At 43.8% G+C, this 21486-nt stretch overlaps 1 protein-coding gene across 2 annotated transcripts in view; it reads left to right on the plus strand.

Annotated features, from left to right (window-relative positions):
* The window catches only part of TRABD2A (TraB domain containing 2A), a 66721-nt gene that overhangs the window by 8903 nt on the left and 36332 nt on the right, over positions 1 to 21486 (plus strand). For both annotated transcript variants that reach the window (XM_035097388.3, XM_060268904.2), the window contains exon 2: positions 7687 to 8247. In XM_035097388.3, coding sequence (XP_034953279.1) covers positions 7687 to 8247 — 561 coding nt within the window. The remainder of the gene's footprint in view (positions 1 to 7686; positions 8248 to 21486) is intronic.

Consider the following 21486-nt stretch of genomic DNA (forward strand, 5'->3'; position numbering starts at 1 on the left):
TTCCCCCTCCAGTGGAGCACCCATAACTTCCAGAGCATTGCACACAGTTCCAGAGCACTAGATGGGAGGTGACTGGGCAACATGGCCTCAAGAGATCCTGTAGCGAAGGCAAACATCATTTAAAGTTAAAACGCAACCAGTGGCACACTCCGCCTGACTTTGTCCCTTTGTGTTGGAGGGCAGCTGAAGGTGTGGGGCAGGTGGATGGTGGCAGCTGGGGGGGGGGGATGAGGTTGATCTGTCAGCCGCCTTCATCCACTATCTGAATGGAGAAGCTCACCATGAGTTGGCCCTTAATAAAATTGGACGCTTGTCGCTTCTGCTGCTGCGATAGCTGTGTGGTTGCCTTCCTGGTGCCTCCTGAATCTTGTGTCCTGCAGTTGCAGCGCTTGTCCAGCGGGTGAAGCTAAGCCACTTGGCTTAAGTGGAATGGAAGAGGGAAGAGCAAACTTTCTGGAGAGAGCTGAGCACCTGCTCCGAAAAGAAGGGTGTGTGCATGTGTGACCATGATTGCTGTAAGGTAGGAGGAGAAATGGCCTCTCTCTCCTACCTACTACATTGCTAGCAAGTGACCCTCTCGTGTAGTTTTAAATAAAAAGGAAGCTATGCCCTACATAAAATGTTCTTTGCTTCAAAGAAAATGTTGCTTCTTCTTCTTCTTTATAATGGCAATATGTTTGTCCATGCTTCTTACTTGGGTACTTTTTTTGAACTGGAGTTCAAAATGTAAGGTGTAAGTCTGCTATGCTTTTTTGGGATGGCATTCAATTTCATTGTACAGTGGTACCTCAGTTTACAACGACGATCCTTTCCGGGGAGCCAGTCGCTCCCCAAGTCCCTTGCTCACCAAAGACACGTTTCTGCGCACGCGCACATTGCGCAAATCACTTCTGCGCATCCGCGTGCAGGGGACCCGGATGTAAATAATTCCGGGTCCGCGGCGGTCGCTCTTCGAGTTTGTCGTAAACGGAGGCAGTAGCAAACCGAGGTTCCACTGTACTATGTACAATGACAATAAAGTATATCTATCTATCATCTATCTCTATCTATCTATCTATCTATCTATCTATCTATCATCTATCTATCTATCTATCATCTATCTATCTATCTATCATCTATCTATAGTGGTACCTTGGGTTAAGAACTTAATTCGTTCCGGAGGTCCATTCTTAACCTGAAACTGTTCTTAACCTGAGATACCACTTTAGCTAATGCGGCCTCCCGCTGCCGCTGTGCCGCCACGGCACGATTTCTGTTCTCATCCTGAAGCAAGGTTCTTAACCTGAGGTATTATTTCTGGGTTAGCGGAGTCTGTAACCCGAAGCATTTGTAACCCGAGGTACCACTCTATCTATCTATCTATCTATCTATCTATCTATCTATCATCTATCTATCTATGGTTTTCTGTGCTAGACAGCAACAGTTTGCTCTCTTGCTTTGAGGTTGAAACCCAGATCCTGCCTCCTGATCAGCATCTTGCCTGCCGTGTACCTGGGAAATTGCATGTCATGAAGTTGGAAACTGATTCAGGGCTTCTCTTCCTCGCAGTCCATTTGGGCCTGTTATTCTGATTTGTAAAATTATCTCGAAAGGGTGTTCTGTAGGAAGAAGATGGTCCTGTCATCTGACTGAAGGGGGAATCCCCATAACCCCATTCCATTCTGTGTGTGACTTGCCTTGCTCTCTGTTTGGCACCCTATATTTAAAAGCAAGCAAATCTCCATTTATAGGTTCCAGTCATTTCTTTTAACTACCTTTCTAAGCCACCTTCCCTGCAAAGATCTCAAGGGGCTTCTCCCCTCTCTGCTTTCTCTTCACCTGTCAGGTAACTCAAGCTGAAAAATGGATCACCCAGTGGGTTTCATGTGGCTGAGTAGGGATTTGAACCCTGGTCTTCAAGGGCCCGGTCCAGCACATTATTATTATTATTATTATTATTATTATTAATTAAATTTGCATACCGCCCTATGCCCACAGGTCTCAGGGTGGTTACAATATAAAAACAGAATACAGTGATACCTCTACTTACAAATAACTCTACTTACGAATTTTTCAACTTACAAATGGAGCTCCGTCCGCCATCTTGGATGCGGTTTAGATAGGATTTTTTCTACTTACGAATTTTTAGATAGGGTTGCTTCGACTTACGAATTTTTCCTCCCAATGCATTCCTATGGGATTCGACTTACAATTTTTTTCGACTTACAAATGTGTGTTCGGAACGCATTAAATTCGTAAGTAGAGGTACCACTGTACATAATAAAAACAAAACCAACAATTTTCAAAGGGCATTGTATGTCAATCAGCCAAAGGCCTGGTTAAAGAGGAACTTTTTTGTCTGGCACCTAAAGGTGTATAATGAAGGTGCCTGGCAAACCTCCCTGGGGAGAGCATTCCACAAATGGGGAGCCACTGCAGAGAAGGCCCGTTCTTTTTCACACAACACCACCATTAGAGATAAGAACCTCCTGGTTTCTGAAGAAGGTTGTAGCTAATGCTTGTTCTATTTGGAGAAGACCTACGGAAATCAGTAGACGCAACTAACTTGGGTCTACTCTGAGTAAAACTTAGTTGCATAGAACCCAGAATTCTCAAATAATGTGAGTTGTCTTGGATTTCTGTATTAACTTTTACCTATGGGAGCTTCCAGAGGTGTGGCTCTTCTGGCATGGGATTCAATCCATTAGTGGCAAATTCAGGTCTAGCAGAGTCACAGTTGCTCTGGCCCTCTTCCACAAAAAAATGGTGGGGTTTTTTGTCATAGGGAGAGCGATAGAAAAATGCACTGGATATTGTGGGTGGCACTGTGGGTTAAATTGCGGGAGGCGCTGTGGGTTAAACCACAGAGCCTAGGGCTTGCCGATCAGAAGGTTGGCGGTTCGAATCCCTGCGACGGGGTGAGCTCCCGTTGCTCGGTTCCTGCTCCTGCCAACCAAGCAGTTTGAAAGCACACAAAAGTACAAGTAGATAAATAGGTACCGCTACAGCATGAAGGTAAACGGCATTTCCGTGCGCCGCTCTGGTTTCGCCAGAAGCGGTTTTGTCATGCTGGCCACATGACCCGGAAGCTGTACGCCGGCTCCCTTGGCCAGTAAAGCGAGATGAGAGCCACAACCCCAGAGTCCGCGACTGGACCTAATGGTCAGGGGTCCATTTACCTTCTTGCTTGGCACAACATCCTGGGTTCTCCCTGCACACAAATCAGAATTAAGGCTCAATAAATAGCTGGTTTCTGCTAACTTCTCTGTGACAAGTGAATGCTTTGTTAACAGGCCACCTGGAAGCGGCATTTTCTGTCTGTTATGGAAATTCCTAACATGTCTCCCCTGACTTTGTAAGGGCCAGTTCTTAGATTTGTAGAGCAATATCGCTTTCTCTTCCCCATCAGCTTCATCCTACATGGCTGCCATTTTTTGTTTTTGTTTTTTTAATTCCACTACATTTTGTGAAAAGAACCACTAATGTTCTGACTTCCCCCAACTGTTGTCTTTTAGAAGAGCAGGGTGGGAAATGGCAGGCAAAGCAGCTAGCACCCCTCCTAATACATAGGAATTTGCCCTGTGTGTTGAACCCAAGATTCTCCAACATATTAGATAATACTGGCATGCAGTATTGTAGCTCTAATGTTTCCCACTAAACAGTTTTCGAATTATCTTTGAAGGTGAAAATGATGGCAGGTTATAGAGTGCAACATTCAGATATGTTCCCATTCGGATTATCAGCGAGAAAAGCTTGTCACTTCTCAAATATTCCTGTGAACCCGCAACACTGAATACGCTTACCAACAAATGACACGGGAAACATTTCTTTCTAGAATGGAATGTTACTTCATGTTTTGGTCCTAGAAATGCTATTTTATCCTTTCCTTGTGGGTGTGTGGGGGGGGGCAGCAAGAGGCGATGAACTCTTGGCTTTCTTTTTTTGTAAATAGCTCGAATTAGGTTTGCATCTATTTTTAAATGCCTAAAAAATAAAACATATTAGAGAGCCAGCCAAAATAGCTTTCCCCTGAAAGGAACGAACACCTCTCGGCTGCCAAAGGCCACTCGAAGCCTGTGTACAAGCCAAAATGAATTGGGGGAAGTTATATGTAGCACTGATTCATTTCAGAAGGACTGGTACATGAGAAGGCCAAGTGAACTGTATCCACATTTGTCCTCCAGGCTAAGGACCATACCTGCCAAGTTCCTCTCTGAAAAATAAGGGACCGGACTGAAATTAGCATACCGGAAGTCACGCTGCAGCCATTTTGGAACTGGGCAGAGCAGCATCAAAAGTCACTTCTGAGCATGCTCCACCCAGTTCCAAAATGGCCGTCGCGCCAGAATAAACCGGGGAAAAAAATCTGCTTTTTCAGCTGGGGACAGCTGGAAAAACGAGGGTTTCCCAGAGAAAATGGGAGAGTTGGCAGCTATGCTAAGGACCTGATGTAAGCAAGCAGATCTAGGCCCTTTTCACACACCAGGTTTTTAGGAGCGCACCTAAAAATATGAAGTACGACTTAAGTCACTTCCAGACTATCGCTGTTTTGCAGATGAGATTCAGTCATGCACTAGCAAATCACAATTAAAGTGATTTTGATGTGGCACTCTTGTGCAACGATAGTTTTATCCCCCAGACAGTTCCTTTTTGCTGTAAGAAAAGTAATGGGGAAAACATTGCGAAGTATGGGGTAGCAATTGCTTGATACAACATAAAACCTCCCCACAAACTTGGTGCAAACAAATTGGGATGAATGCTCAATTAACAGTTTGCCTGAGAGTGATCTGTGATTAAACAGCTATTTGAAATACTTAATGACAGGTATACCTGTCACAAAGAGCCGGATTAACTGTAAAGATGAAAAAAGGTAAATGACCCCCTGGATGGTTAAGTCTAGTCAAAGGCCGAGGGAGCTGGCGTTTGTCCACAGACAGCTTTCCAGGTCATGTGGCCAGCATGACTAAACCGCTTCTGGTGCAACGGGACACTGTGACAGAAGCCAGAGTGCACGGAAATGCCGTTTACCTTCCCGCCACAGTGGTACCTATTTATCTACTCGCACTGGTGTGCTTTTGAACTACTAGGTTGGCAGAAGCTGGGACAGAGCAACGGGAGCTCACCTCACTGTGCAGATTCGAACCGGTGACCTTCTGATCAGCAAGCCCAAGAGGCTCAGTGGTTTAGACCACAGCAGCACCTGCTGTAGCTCCTCGTTGCACATGCTTTATGGCAGTTCTGGTTTCTTGCTCTGTATTGAACCGTTGGAGTCAATGCAAAACCTTCCTTTATCTCTCTCCCCCCCCCCATTTGTGATTTTAATTGTTTTCTGGGTGTTTTATGTGTTAGGTTTCAAACACCTTGCTCAGAGGCTTCTTGGGCTCCAGGAGGAGTCCTCAAAGGCTCCATTGCACCCATGGGTTGCTTGTTGACAACCCCAGACTTAGATGAAGGAGTGGAAAATCCTTATCAAAACTGCAGGTGACACAAAACTCGGAAGGGTTTGCTAGCACCTCAGAATATAACATTCAAAATGGCATTGGTAAAATGTGAAACTGGGTTGAAACTAGCAAGATGGGATTCAGCAGAATTTCAACCCTCCCGGGGTGTGGGTTAGGCTACGAGACAGGAATTGGCTGAAGGTCACCCAGTGAGCTTCATGGCGGAGTGGGGATTTGAACCCTGGTCTCCCACTCTCTCAGAGTTGTTGTGGAAATTAAAGGTTCTGGCAGCCATCCATAGATGCCAATGGCTGACGCTGTCTGGAGCCGGTGGGAGACATGGCTTCTATTGGCCTCATGTTGCCCCTATCTACATCCTAGTGCTCACTGCCATGGTCTGGTGACTTCTGTTTCAGTGTATCTGAAGAAGTGTGCATGCACACGAAAGCTCATACCAATAACAAACTTAGTTGGTCTCTAAGGTGCCACTGGAAGGAATTTTTTAATTTTGTTTTGCCATGGTAAACTTGAGTCTGGGCTGTACCACTTCAGTCTGCAGGGGTGTGTGTGTGTGTGTGAAGGAATGCCCTCCATCGAAGAAAGCAACTTGGTCCCTACATATAGAAGAGTAACATGTTGGGGAGAATGCTAGGATAGAACCATTCTTTCTGACATGTCAGCCTTTTATTGACCTCTGCATGGAAGAGCACATAAGAACCCCCCACCTGTGCTCCGAAGTGGTACATGCCAGGCTTAGGCTTACCCTTGCATTGAGAAAGTAGCCCCTTGTCTAAGAGGGCAGTTGTCCCTAGTTATTGCTAGGTATCATGATGGAAACAGCTGCCTCTTGGTTTATAACTCATTGGTGGTGAGTAAACCCGCTTCCTGTGGTCTCGCAGATATTTCGCAGGTCCTATTTTATGCCGCAGGTTGTAAGATGTTGGCGGTAATATTCTTGACTTTATAAAGTATAGAAAAGTATTTGAGGGATACCCACCTAAGCGCTCTGCTTGGGTTTCGTTTTTTGCTCCCATTCAAACCCCCGTTTTGTTTCGCAGGGTTTAGAAAGAAAGAAAAAAACCTATTATGAGGGAAGAGCAGTTCTGGTGGTGTAAGCTGACTGACCTCCCCTCCCCTCCCCTCACCCCAACCACAAAATTTAGTTTTAAATTTGCAGTGCAGAGAGTCTTGACAGTCATCACCAATGCCCTGCATAGGACATTCATCCAAAACACAGGTCTTTGTCTCATCACGGGGCTTTCAATACATTAGATTTGAAAACAGAGGAGGGAGTTAATGAAATTCTGAGCGGTCCAGGGGGCAATACCTTTTCTTTCTGCGATGTCTTTTAGATGGACTTGGATCCTTATGTGTGCTCTTTGTCACATAAAGATCAGGCTTGTTTAAAACAAAGGAGTGTTGACCTTCTAACCCTCTCCAAGCCTGTGGCGGCTTTCAGGACTTTTTGTTTGCTTTTAAGTAGTAGGTGACACTTCTCGCCTTTCTGGATTTTCAGTTATCTTCATTCATCTTATCACCACATAAAATAGTTGTTTTGTTTTTCTCTTTTTAAAAAATGCTTTGCCTTTATCTTTAGGCTAGTCTAGTCTCTTAGTATGAGATTTTTTTGAACTAATAAAAGCAAATATAGGATATTTGAAGCGTCACAATTTTTTCATACTGGGAAACGTTGGGGACTTTGATGTTTTACAAAATCACTTACACATTTACTGAAATGAAACAACCTCTTCGAAACACATTTTTTTAAAAAAACCTTTGGGGTAGGTATTTCTGTGCTTTTACAAAACAAAAAATCCCAAACCTTTCTGTTATCAAAAGGATATATGTTTAGAGAAATGCATCGTTTTCATATCAAATATGTGTGTACGTTGCTTATTGCCGTGAACTTTAAATGTCCATTTTTTACTTCAGCTTGCATTAGACCACTTAGCCAATCCTTCTGCTTGCCTCAAAGATTACTTTCTCTGTTTCTGCAATCTCTTGTGTCATTGAGGGAATAGTTGCTGGCTTCTAATATCTGGGTAAGATGCTTTTTTCTGCCACTCTTCTTTTTTTGGAAGACTAGTTTTGACGCCATTTAACATTAGCATCGCACCTGCAATCACAAAGCCTCGCTCTACTGTCTCAGTGACTTTAGAACTCGGCCAAACAACTTGTCCAACAATTTAAAATGACTGACGCTGATCTCCCATGTTATCTCTCCGTATAGTGCCCTGTTTTCATTGTTGTGTTTCCTTCTCTTCAGCAAAGTGAGCTGAACTCCTTCCTATGGACTATAAAAAGAGACCCGCCGTCCTACTTTTTTGGTACCATTCACGTCCCTTATACCCGGGTCTGGGATTTTATCCCTGACAATTCCAAGAGAGCCTTCCACCAGAGCCACATTGTCTACTTTGAATTGGACCTCACCGATCCCTACACAATCTCTGCTCTTACCAGCTGCCAGCTCCTGCCACAGGGCGAAAACCTTCAGGATGTGCTCCCCAGGGACATCTACCGCCGGCTCAAGCGCCACTTGGAATACGTCAAGCTCATGATGCCTTCCTGGATGACGCCAGACCAGCGGGGCAAAGGCCTGTATGCGGACTATCTCTTCAATGCTATCGCAGGCAACTGGGAGAGGAAAAGGCCGGTATGGGTCATGCTAATGGTGAATTCTCTGACTGAGGCGGACATTAAGTCACGTGGTGTACCTGTCCTGGATCTCTACCTCGCTCAGGAAGCTGAACGCCTCCGAAAGCAGACCGGGGCAGTGGAAAAAGTAGAGGAGCAATGCCACCCATTGAACGGCCTCAGTTTCTCCCAGGTAAGGGAAACTGAAGTTTTCTTTGCATACTGTCTTATACATCCCGCAATCTATGCTTTGATAATTATTAGCTGGCAAACCACATTCCCCTTTCATCGGAGGTTGGGTGGCAGAGACCACAAAGCGGGCATCCACGGTGGGGTGAGCTCCCATTGTTCGGTCCCAGCTCCTGCCCACCTAGCAGTTCGAAAGCACGTCAAAGTGCAAGTAGATAAATAGGTACCACTCTGGCGGGAAGGTAAACGGTGTTTCCGTGCGCTGCTCTGGTTCACCAGAAGCGGCTTAGTCATGCTGACTGCATGATCCGGAAGTTGTCTGCGGACAAACGCCGGTTGGCCTATAGAGCGAGATGAGCATGCAACCCCAGAGTCATCCGCTACTGGGATACCTTTACCTTAGGGAGATTCCAGAACTTTGCTTATTGCCTTAGGAGGTCTGGACCATAGGAGCACATTCTTATCAAGACCCTCAGCATTTGAAATGTCTGGTTGCTGAAACATGTAGATAGATGCATCTCTCCTCTAGTTGCGGAAAGCTGGTTTTTGCCTGCTTCCTCATGTTATGTTTGACTTCCTAATTAATCGTTCGGCAACCGCTGCTTTCAACTTAAATAGGGTATTTGACAAAGTGCTTAGTAATGGCACGCGTTTACTTAGGAAGGACACCTTTCAGTATAGGATATCATGGAATACATTCAAGAATGCAACATGTTGGAGTGCACGTTGACGAATAGCAAACATGTTATAATAATAATAATAATAATAATAATAATAATAATAATTTCATTATTTATACCACGCCCATCTGGCCGGGTTCCCCCAGCCACTCTGGGCGGCTTCCAACAAAACATTAAAATACAGAAATCCATCAAACATGTTAAACCAATTAAAGAATTCTCCAGAAACACCTTAGAGACCAACTAAGTTTGTTCTGGGTACAAGCTTTCATGTACATGCAAGCTTGTACCCAGAACAAACTTCGTTGGTCTCTAAGGTGCTACTGGACAATTTATTTATTTATTTAAACTGCATCAGACCAACACAGCTACCTACCTGAATGTTAAACCAGTTCAACTTGTCAAGCCTTCTTTGGGAGTTGTAGTTTTCTGTAGCCCAGTAGTGGAGAGCCGCCCACCCATGTGCCTGATTAGACCCACATGTCCTCCTCATTTGCCCCATGAGTCAGTTTCCGATGAGCTACACCTAGCTGCCCTATATACCCAGCTTCATATAAGACATCAGGTATGGGGCAGGTAAGGACATAGCTCCCTGCCAAAAGTGATGTTTATATGATTGTTGGCAGTTGGAAAGAGACAGCTGCGCCCATTCCCTTGCTGGTTTGATTTCAAACTATGTGGGCAAAGAAAGTGGGTCACTTGACACAGGGTCAGATTTAGAGGCCCTAAGCACTTGAAAGATTTCTGCTCCCCTATATATATATATATATATATATATATATATATATATATATATATCGAATTCAAAATGTAAACAATGAAAAACCATGAAATAAAATTTTACTTTTCCAAATGAAACAAAACCTACAGTAAGATGGAAAAATGGATAGTTTTCTGTATACAGTACTTCTATTTTACACTTGAAAAAAATTCTCCAACTTTTTCCAGTTGCAAAGACCATGGTAAATCTGGCAATGGAAAAAGGGCAATTCTCCACGGGTAATAATTACTCCCTTAAGAACAGAAGGAGAGTGTGCTGGATCCGACCAATGGCCTTATATCTAGTCTAGCATCCTGTTCTCATAGTGACCAACCCAATGCCCATTATCGGAAACCCACAAGCAGGATTTGAGCGCAAGAGCCCTCTCCCCTCCTGTGGTTTCCAGCAACTGGTACTGTATTCAGAAGCCTCACCGCCTCCGACTGTGGAGGCAGATCATTCATCACCCTCTCCTCTTCCCTGAATTTGTCTAATCCTCTTTTAAAGCCATCCAGGTTGGTGGCCATTACTGTCCCCTGTGAAAAGCAAGTTCCATAGTTTTAATTCTGCGCTGCATGAAGGACTTTCTGTCACCTCTCTTTGAGCCTTCCAACATTCAGCTTCCCAAGTTCTCAGTGTCCCAAGAAAACCCTTTCTCTGTCCGCTTCCTACACGCCGTGTGCCATTTAAAAATTTGATTACAGGGGGTTGGACTAGATGACCCTTTAGGAGCCTTTCGACTCTACAATTCTGTGACTGAGAGGCTGGTGGAAAGGAAGCGCCTGGATTCCAGTGAGCCACAAACTCCTCTGGGAGCAGGGGGAAGGCCACTTGTCTATACCCCAACCATTGGCGCTCTCCTACAAATGCACACATTTTGAAAACCCTTTCCCTCTCTTGGGTGCTTTAAGCTCATTCAACTGCTGATCGAGACCCTGGGGCAGTGGTTGCCCCTCGTCACCATTCAACCCAGGACCTCCCCTTTCCTCCTCCTTATCACCAGCTCTTGAGCGCCACCGAGTGGCACCTTATTGGCAGCAGCACCTCCTGGTGGAGCAGCCAGGGAGAGCAAGCCTTCTAAAAATTTGATTTAAAATTGTTTTAAAGGACAAGACCTGGATCCAATGGGTGTGTGTGTGTGTGTTTTAAAAGAATGTTTATTGCATAGTCTTGTCAAAATTCAGTTTGACTCAAAGCCTGCTGCTCCACTGTCCTTAGAGAACCCGCCAGGTTAATGAACTGTGCACACTGCAAACCGTAGAGTCTGAGTTAGTGTGTATTTCTGCACCAAGTCAAATTGTTTATGCTGATGAATTGATAAGACTTAACTAAAAAATTTTTAAAAAATAAATACACGAACTACTGCTTTTGAAGAAACAACTGCATAGCAATCCAACCTCATTGAACCAAGCGATGAGTCATGATAACAATTGAACACTGCTCATTACGGTTCCATGCAGCATATGGATGTGTTTTGTTCAGCAAACATAAATACGCCGTTTCGATACTAGGGTTGTGTGTTTGCATGTGTTTAAACAGTACAGCATTGAAAATATTGTTTTGAATAAATGAAAAGCACATTGCATTTTATATTTATGTAAACATTTCCCTTCCTGGGATAAACTACGTAGGTCACCAGGACTGGAGATTTGAATTATTGAGCTGGGAGAGGGGAAGAGTTCAGAAGAAATAGGGGACATTCTTCCAGTGGCTGGTGTAGGGCATCACCACTTCTGTTTTACTGAAAACACACAAACACAAACAAACAAACAACAACAATTGATACAAGGCCTTTAAAATGGGTTTGAAACCCTGCAATGACATAATGTGTTGCACATTGTGTTGCAAAACATAGCATAATGTGTTGTGCTGCATAGAAATCGTTAGAAATGATCACCAAGTACTTGCAGTTATATATTAATATTTATGATGGTGTTGATGATGATGAATTGCCTGGCCTTTTCAGAAGGTAAAATTAAAATTCTTTGGTTTTCCGGAACCAGTTTATGTGCTTCTTTGTCAAACGTAGACTTACCAATCACAAAAGTAATAGCCGACTTATTATTCCTCACACCAAAAAACATACTTTAAGACCCCCTCACTGGAGAAATTTGCACTCCCTAAAATGTCACTCCCTAAAGTGACACCACTGAACAGAAAGTCTAACAGGACATATTTGCCTCTTGGTTAGGGTCAAATCCAACTTGAAATCCATCAGTTGACAGATAGTGTCACACCCTCCTGGCCATTCCATAATTTTCATGACTTCTTGTGAAGATAATCTGAGTTTATTTATTGCTTTATCTGGCTGCAGTTAAATTGCTGACTTTTGCCATTGCCATTTGCCATTCGCCATTTGCCATTGCTGACATTTGCCATTCGCCTCTTCAGAATAGATTCCACAAATTGCTTGTGTGAGGAAAAGACTATTTCTCTCGAATTTGGTTTCAAACAGTGGCTTGTTATTTACTGCCTCCATGCAATTCATGATTTGGGTCATCTACTTTAGATTTCGCTGCAGTAATTTCCTCCCCCCACCCCACCAACGTAACGCTTATACTTGCATAGCATTATTGCCTGTAGATACTTTGTTAAGAACTGTTTGCTTGAAATAAACAACAGTTATCTTGAGTCGAGTCTTCAAGTAAAACATACAATGAATGGCTTTATCGGTGGCACACAGTCCCAACAAAAACTAGTAAAGATTTTACAAGCAAGAGTTGGAGAGTTGGAAGGGACCACAAGGGCCATCCAGTCTATTGAGTTGGGTAGGCGGCGCACTTCTTCTTTATGGCTGATTTTACATAATGAACGCGAGCGTTCTCCTGCTGTATTTCATTCCCTTCTCTCCCAACAATTCTACAACTACCTGTCAGCTTTTTTCAGCTGGTGCTGATTGCCATGTTTTGTAGTTTCCCATTGTTGAATGGGAAAATCTCCTTTAGATTTCCAGAAATGTCCTATTTATAGTTGAGCTTTCACAAAAAGGTTTATTATGAGGTCCTTACGCACTACCTTTTTCTTGTTTCCTGCAAGTAGAGTAAGCTGGAGCTTGGATGCAAGGTTGTAATACCATTACAACCGTTAAAAAGGCCCTCTTCAAAAAGGCTTAACTTTATTACATTGCCACCTTAAATGGAACAATTTGCCCTGTTACTGGATAGCACCTAAGCGGGAGAGATTTATTCATATGATGCAACCTTGCTGAGACAATTTTTGAGATGTGGCTGCATAGATTTCCATTCCGCTGCACTAAATTTCACACCTGTCGGATTCCCAAGCTATCTTCAATTCTACTCCATACTCAAATTTGCTTTTGATCAATAAATTATATGTGGTTGAGGCTAATCTCTTCAAACCTTTAGAGCCTTCCACACAAAGTTTCTCAAACACCACTAGCGTGGTAATATTATACACACTGTATATGATATACGCTATACATATTTCATTTTGCAATTGGTCTGTTTTTCGAAGACTGCAAAAAACAACAACAGGTGTGTGGTGTACTTCAGTTCAACAACTGAGAGAAAATGAAATCTATTTAGTTATTCATCAACGATTTGACCTAAGATATCTTTTAGGAAGCACACTTTTTGTTTTTAATGCTTAGTTGCAGTCTCATTCTTTGCACTGGATTCATTATTATGTTTGCTGGGTGTGTGAAGGTCAAATGTGAACAGCCAAGTGTTTGGGGAGGGGAAGAGGGGCTCGTTTCTTATAGCTGTCAATGCATTTTGAAGCTGGAGAAAATGTGATCTGCTCCGCTTCCATCCAATCCAGTCAGTTAAAGTTGAGCATGTAACAATGTTTAGGTTAGAGATGTATTGTAATCTCTACTCTGTCCTGTAATGGTGTTAAGGAAGATTTATGTAACCAGCCTTGTAAATTTCTGGAAGTCGTGTTGCCCTGCTATAACAGGATTAGCTAGATTGCTGCATGTGGCCAGATCCTGGATTATCTCTTAGTTGAAGCTGAAATACTTCAGGCTTTAGCTGTTGCAAGGTGTCTCCTAAAGGAGTTAAAAGTATGCATAAATGTGCTTTTTCAAGTGCCATTTTTGTGTGCTGCATAGTACATGGAGGTTGCTGGCCTCCCTCTGTCATGAGAGACAATGGAAGAGTAGGCCCTTGGGCAGTAAAGTCAAACCTGCTGTGGCTGTAGAGACCAATATGGGAGAGAGATGTTTGATTGCAGGTGGGGCAGATGAAGGCTTCTACAGTTGCACCATGGTGTTTCTTCTCTCTCTGCTCCTTCCAGCAATCATTGCTAATCTGGTACATGGAGGGATGCATTTGTTTTTAGAGCTAACGTTGATCACACAGGAGGTATCAAGTGAAGGAGAGTTGGAAACCAGATATCGCCCAGCCCTACTTGTTGAATTGTAGGTATCTGGCATCCACAAACTCATAACAATACAAACACTACTTACATATTATTAGATTATTTGGGGAACACAGTCAGCGCTCGCTCTATTGTCATAATAGCGGCATTTCTTCAAAGTGTCAAAACTGTTCCATGTGTAGCAATCTTTTTTGTTTTCTGGCAGATCCTCTGCCTTAATGGCAGCAGCTATTCAGTCCATTTGCATGACAAATTTAGAAACTGAAATTGCTGTGTTGCATTCGGAGCTCTTAAGAGAGCTAAAGCAGGAAAAGTCTAGACAAGAGTATCATAATTATTTGAATTGGAATAGGCTGTTCTTTCAAAAAAATGGTGCTGGCTGGGCCCGACGCGTAGAGCTGCAGGACATTCTAAGTGTTGTCTCAGTCCTTGCCAAATCAGGCTAGCATTCTTGGTGGGCAGAGAACGTTTATTTGCAAAATGTAGCCCTGGATTTTCTACTTTTGTGCTGCTGAATGTGGATGAGGGGAGAAGTTTATTCTCGGTTTTGAGTGGATTGAACCAGGGCAACTCAACGATGGCCCATGCTGCCTGTGAAAGCGGTTTCTAATGCTGCCACGATTTCAGAACCATTAGGATCCTTTAAAGGGCTCCTTTGAGCATGTCGGGGAGGCTGTCACATTGGATTAGGAAAGACATGCCATCTGCACAGTGGCCCATAGTTCCTGCTAGCTGGAGTGTAATGTTTTCATAACTTCCAGTAATTATGAGCTTGCTTAGGGCTCCTTGATAAAGGCACTCTTGTCTCCCTCAGTTTGCCATTGGTCATGGCGTGTGATCACAAACAACTGCTCGTCAAACTTGAGGTTCTTTTCCTGATCCCCCACCCCGTCCCGACAAATAACATTCACAGGGATTACTTATTGTGACATCTTCAGATCTTGTGATGGCTCAAAGGGCTTGGTGATACTCTGGAACTGGGATGCCGAGAGATGGCTTGAACAACTTTTGTCCTAAAAGGCATGGAGGTAATTGACTGATCCTGTATGCTAGAAAAGCCTCTCTATTTGCTCCAAATAATTATTTCCAAATGGCTCGTTGCCTAGTCGATTCAGAAGAAAAGGAGAGTTGATATGTGAATGTACTTAAATTCTGCACAGTAGAAGAGCACAGGAGCTCGGTAAATTTTTTCCAAACTGATGTGGTGGTCTCTTACGTTTTCATACCTAGAAGTTTCACCATTAATTATATTAGGACTTCCCCACGTTACTTTCTCATTTGTTGAGAGAACCTCCAGAAGAGGTGTAATAATAATAATAATAACCCCGCCCATCTGGCATAGCTGCCAAGTACCCCGTTTTTCCCAGGAAACCCCCGTATTTTCTTACCATTTCCCGCTGGTCTCCCAAATGGATTTATATCCCGTAAATTCCCCAGAAAGCAGCTCCTGCTGGCGGCCATGTTTCTGGTGCCGCTCTGCCCATGTATGGGCACCAGAAATTGGGCACCGCCGGCATCGGAAGTCACTTCTACACATGTCTGGAAGTGCATAGAAGCGACTTCTGGTGCCGCTCTGCCCATTTCCAAAATGGCCGCAGCACTAGAAGTCGCTTCTACGCATGTCCGGAAGTACATGTCCAGAATTACTTTTAAAAAAGTAATTTATATTTGAAGTCTGGAGTACAAAAGTTATATGCTTCTCCATAATAGCTGAAAATTCCATTTTGTAAGCAGTAACTGGAGAAAATAAAATGGAGAAAAACTGATCAATGGTATCAGGCAGGGTAGGTTGTGAAGATTCAACCAAGAAGAATTAAGCACCCATTACACATTACGCCCTTATTCTGGTTTTTTGGTTTTTGGGGGGTGTGCAGTGAAAGTTGGCTTGTCCATAATGATCTAGTTTGACCCTCAGAAACTTTGCAAATAAAACTATTGTTTGCTTTTTGTTTGTTCTATGTTGGTGCACTTTTCCTTGACTAGTTACATTTTGAAAAACAGCTCTGAAAAAAATGCTTAGTGCAGGTTATAATGGTCACCAACTCTCCATCCGAATTGTCACTCTACGCTCTTTATACTGTGAGTGCCGGAAGAGAGAGAAGGTGTGCCAGCGACGTGGGTCTCCAATGCCATGGAAAAACTCCTTGACTAACTCCTTTCATGTCATGAAATCATTGTGGGCTTGCATGTCTGACACCTCAATATCAGTTTCAAGCCACACCGGGATCTTTGCTTTCAAGCCATGTCGCTGAGTGAGCTGTTGGAGGGCTTCCAACCAAGGCCTGTGGCATCCAAATGGCAGATGAAACAAATGGCTGAATGTCAAACCCTTGCTGATTTGTTTGAGATACAGTAATTCAAACAAGAGAACAGGTCCTTTGCTGGCTTCATTTCATGTTGATCTAGATTGCAATGTGTGCTTTTCAAATAATGAATGTGTAAAGCAGTTGCAAGGGAGGTGTCTAGAAATTCTGATTGGATCAGACTCACTTCTGTGATGAATTGAATTTGAGACAGCTGGTTTTGCAAATTATTTCTTTAGATTTTCCTTCTGGTTTGGCACGTTGGCATGGTTTCAGTTGTCCATAAATGGATATTATGGAAAGTGTAATTAGACTGAATTTGTATGTACTGTTCTATTTATAGGCAGCCTTTATGACTCAGGAATTGGTAGCTTGAGTTGAGAGTAAGGTAAAGGTAAAGGGACCCCTGACCATTAGGTCCAGTCATGACCGACTCTGGGGTTGCGGCGCTCATCTCGCGTTATTGGCCGAGGGAGCCGGCATACAGCTTCCAGGTCATGTGGCCAGCATGACAAAGCTGCTTCTGGCGAACCAGAGCAGCGCACGGAAACGCCGCCTTCCCGCTGGAGCAGTACCTCTTTATCTACTTGCACTTTGACGTGCTTTCGAACTGCTAGGTTGGCAGGAGCTGGGACCGAGCAACGGGAGCTCACGCCGTCGCAGGGATTCGAACCACCAACCTTCTGATTGGCAAGCCCTAGGCTCTGTGGTTTAACCCACAGCGCCACCCACGTAACGTAGGTGCACACTATATTGCCTTCTAAACAGAGAGCAGCAAGGAAGCCAACAACAGTGGACAGATAATCTTGGCGCCATTTCCCCACTTGCAGGATCCATAGAGCTGTCATGTCAGGCCTAGTGCCATCAAGAAAAGTAAGCAACCATAGATAGCTGGAGCAACTAGGAACAACCACTTGGAAAGGCCCATAGCAAGACCAGACCAGGCTGTAGCATCTGGACAATCATGGGCTAATTTTTCATACAGTGGTACCTCTACTTACGAATTCAATGCGTTCCGAACACACATTTGTAAGTCAAAAAAAATTGTAAGTTGAATCCCATCGGAATGCATTGGGAGAAAAAATTCGTAAGTTGAAGCAACGCTATCTAAAAATTCGTAAGTAGAAAAAATCCTATCTAAACCGCATCCAAGATGGCAGACGGAGCTCCATTTGTAAGTAGAAAAATTCATAAGTAGAGTTATTCGTAAGTAGTGGTACCACTGTATTTCTTTTTGGCCCACTAAAGGAAAGGAGCTCAGGTGTCGGACAAAACTCCCAACTGCTGTGTCCCAGCTAGTAAAGCCAAATGACTTCTCTGGGGAGCTTGGGGTGATGAAAGAAGTGGGACAAACCAGTCTGCAGAATTGATCATTAAGAGGGGTGCACAACTTTTTCAGAGCCTCCCGTCTTGTCACCCACCAAGAGATTCAACTGCCCTCTACCATCCTTCTTCACTCTTAAAAAAGGTCCTTTGGGGTCCTTGGAGTGTGAGGTATATGCTAAGCAGGGTGGCCATGAAAGTGCCTGTGCTGCTGTGGTGGTTTGCAGCTGATGGTACCTAAAATCCCTGGGAGCAGAGGGGTTTCAAATCAACATAATGTCAGCACAGGTACTTTCATGGCCACCTTGTCTAGAATGCCTTGCCCTGAGGTCCCTCTTGGATCTTCCTAGAGATTGGCAGGGGAAAGCAGAGATCGAGAGCCATACGACTGGCCAGGTGGGATGCAGTGGGGATGGTCTGTCAAGGAGCATCAATTTCCTCACACCTGCTGCCTAAGGCAGTTGCCTCGGTTTGCCTAATGCACTGACGGCCAAACTTGGCCCTCCAGCTGTTTTGGGACTACAGTTCCCATCATCCCTGGCCACTGGTTGTGTTAGCTAGGGATGGTGGGAGTTGTAGTCCAAAACAGCTGGAGGGCTAAGTTCCTAATGGAATGGCCAGCTGTGGACAAAAAGTACTACTGTCTTCTCTGGATTGAGTCTTGTTTATATTGTCCATTACTACATCCAGTGCTATTTTTCTAGAACAGGGGTGGCTAACTCCCAAGAGACTGCGATCTACTCACAGAGTTAAAAATTGGCAGTGATCTACCTCTACCCCCTTTTTTGTTTCAGGTCAAGGTTGTTGAGCTTTTTTTAGGAGCTTTTTAAGGAGCTGTTTTTGGGGGTTCAGGTCGAAGTTGTTGAGCTTTTTAGGTAGGAGGAAAGCCACATTTTTGGGGGATGCAGGGTGAAAATGTTGAGCTTTTTTTAGGGGAGCCAAAGTTGTTGAGCTTCTTTGGGGGGGAGCCAGTGATCTACCAGTGATCTACCACAGACGTCCAGTGATCTACCGGTAGATCACGATCTACCTGTTGGACGTGCCTGTTCTAGAATAAGAGGTGCCAGAACTCACCATGAATGCCTCCCTTGTTCTCTTACAATGGCAATGGTGCCAACCTGAGAGGTACCAAAACTGAGTTCTGGTGAGTTCTGGCTGAAAGTAAGCCCTGCCTACAGCCAGATGCTGATTTAGAACACCCACAACCCTACCTATATTTGAGGAAGGGGGTGGGGACAGATGGATGTCGTGATCATCTGTGTATTGGTGATACACTGCCAGAAGTCATCTGGAGAGGTTGAGTATCTAAATAGGAAACATGTATTTGGGATGTAAGTCCTGGGATTCCTGGTGTTTTTCATGTGTGGATTTGGGTTTTAAGCAGCTTCCTCCCATTGCACGAAAGCTGCCTGAAGCACTATGTGGATAGCATTGTCTGGACTGTATTTATATTTTGTTATACAGTGGAACCTCAGTTTACGAACGCCGTGGACCCGGAAGTGTTTACATCCGGGTTCCGCGGCGTCGAATGCGCAGAAGCGATCTGTGCAGCTCGTGCATGTGCAGAAGTGATCGGCGCTTCGCACACGTGCAGAAGCATACCTTCAGCAAGCGAACACCTCCACGGAACGGATTGCATTCGCAAACCGAGGTACCACTGTACTGTATTTTTAGGGTTCGAAGATCCATCAACTAGATTTGGTTTAATTTAGAAGGGTGAAATCTAAACCCAGGGTCTTTAGGTTCTGGTGTGTTAACTGCATAAGGGAATGGGGGAAAAAATAAAAGATAAACTTTATAGTTCATTTTCTATTTCATTCAGTACGTTAAAGAAAGGATCGGAAACCCCTTGCTTGCCTTCTTGTTCTAGTCTCAATTGAACACAAAGGGGAGAGATCCCTGACTGGGGGCCCAGAGTACCACTAATAATATTTAAAGCAAAACACTCCATTTGGCTGAGCCACAAAAGAGACATGGAATTCGCCTGCAAACAACGCCTACCAAAAAAGTAAAAAGTGCAGGATTCACTCAGAGTTAAAAAGACTAGGATTTCCATGCCTACAGTGACACCTGCAGTATATTATGGAAGCACTGCCAATCTGTAACTATTGCTTTTCCGTACAGCTGTACTCCAAGGAAGGTTGTCTGGGAAACACATGTTAGTCGCCACATGCTGGGTTGAACTAGTGCAGAATCCGTCCTGTACATAATGGTGATGGTGATATTTAGCATTTATGAAGTGCTTTTCCAGAGTGCTTCACATAAAAATCCTGACAGCAACCTGTTAAGGTTCAGCATTCCTATACGAGGGAACTGCAGTGAAATGTTGCAGTACGGAATGCTCCTGTTCACTTGTAGAGTCAGCCATGCCTCCCCCCCCCCCAGAAAACTCAATTCTATTCCTCTTTTCTGCACAGTTTTCAAAATAGGGGGTATCATACATGGGGGCATCTTATAGATGGAAAAGTACGGTAAATGTCAGGATGGATATTTAGAAAGAATTTAATTTAAATAAAAATGCAATACAGTATATTAATGGCGCCTAGATAGGTCAGCTGGTTAGAGTATGGTGCTGATAATGCTAAGGTTGCAGGTTCGATCCCCATAAGGGACATCTGCATAGTCCTGCATTGCAGGGGGTTGGACTTGATGATCCTTTGGTCCCTTCCAACTCTACAATTCTTTGATTCTGTGATTCATTATAGTGGGGAGAGGGTGACCTCTGTGCTTGGTCTGTCTGCTGTCCCGGGGCTGCTAGCTGTTGATGGGCAAACTTCAAGGCCTCAACAATCTTTTCTTACGGTTCTGTCTCTCTAATCTGAACTTGGACCAGAGCCCTAAAAACAGATGACCGTCCTTAGTAAATTTGGGCACCTGGCCTCTTGGATTATTATTTTAAACTAGTTTAGGTATAAATTGATTGTTTTAGCTTGCTGTAATCTTTCTAGGGCCAGTGGTTCTGATGCTGGCTGATATTCTTCATTCTGGAAAAGATATTAGGAAAGCGGAATCTCTGGCCTTTCAGTTGTTGCTGGGCTACAACTCCCACCATCCGTAACCATTGGTCATGCTGGTTCTACTGTGCAAAGACCCTCCCCAAGGTTGATGTATTATCTTTGCTGATCCAAAGAATCATAAAAGGAAAAGTTGCATGGGTAGCTGCTATAGATACCACCTTTTCACCTGTTCGTGTGCTAAAATGATTATTCCTCTTTCAAAAAGAAAATCACCCCGTGAGTTCCAGTAATGGTGTTAAATATTGGAACTTCAATGTCAACAAGCCTGACATTTCATTCCTTTTTTAAAAAAATATCATTTAATTGAATGCTAAAGATTTTATCTGAAGTTCTCAGGCAAATAGATACTTGTGAAAGGCTATTTGACAATTAGGAATAGTTCCTTGAACACTTAGCAGACCTGTTTTGAAATAATAACACAAATTGGTTTCCCTTGCTTATTTCTCCCGCACAAAAGAAGTTATCCTTGAAAATGGGTATTTTATTTTGATTGTTAGCAATTTGGGTGAGAGTCTCTTTTGTAATGGCGCTGTTCAAAGCGGGCTTCACGCTAATGTCCTTGAGCTACGTCTTTACTTCATTTTAAAACAGGGGTGCGATTAAGTCAAGTTCGCTTTCCTTGCAATCGCTAATGCTGGATTTATTTGTAGTACAGTAATTGTAAGCGGAGCCTCTCCAGACTGAGAGGGCATTAAAGTACCTGCAGATGTCATGGCCGAAGGTATTCTGACAGCTCCTTCACAATGCCTGCCATTTACCAGGTGGGGTAATGTTGTTAGTAGCTGCCTTGGACTCTACTCCTGTCATTCAAAATTGTCT

The sequence above is a fragment of the Zootoca vivipara genome, chromosome 15 (genome assembly GCF_965207765.1).
Source record: "Zootoca vivipara chromosome 15, rZooViv2.hap1.1, whole genome shotgun sequence".
Lineage (NCBI taxonomy): Eukaryota > Metazoa > Chordata > Lepidosauria > Squamata > Lacertidae > Zootoca > Zootoca vivipara.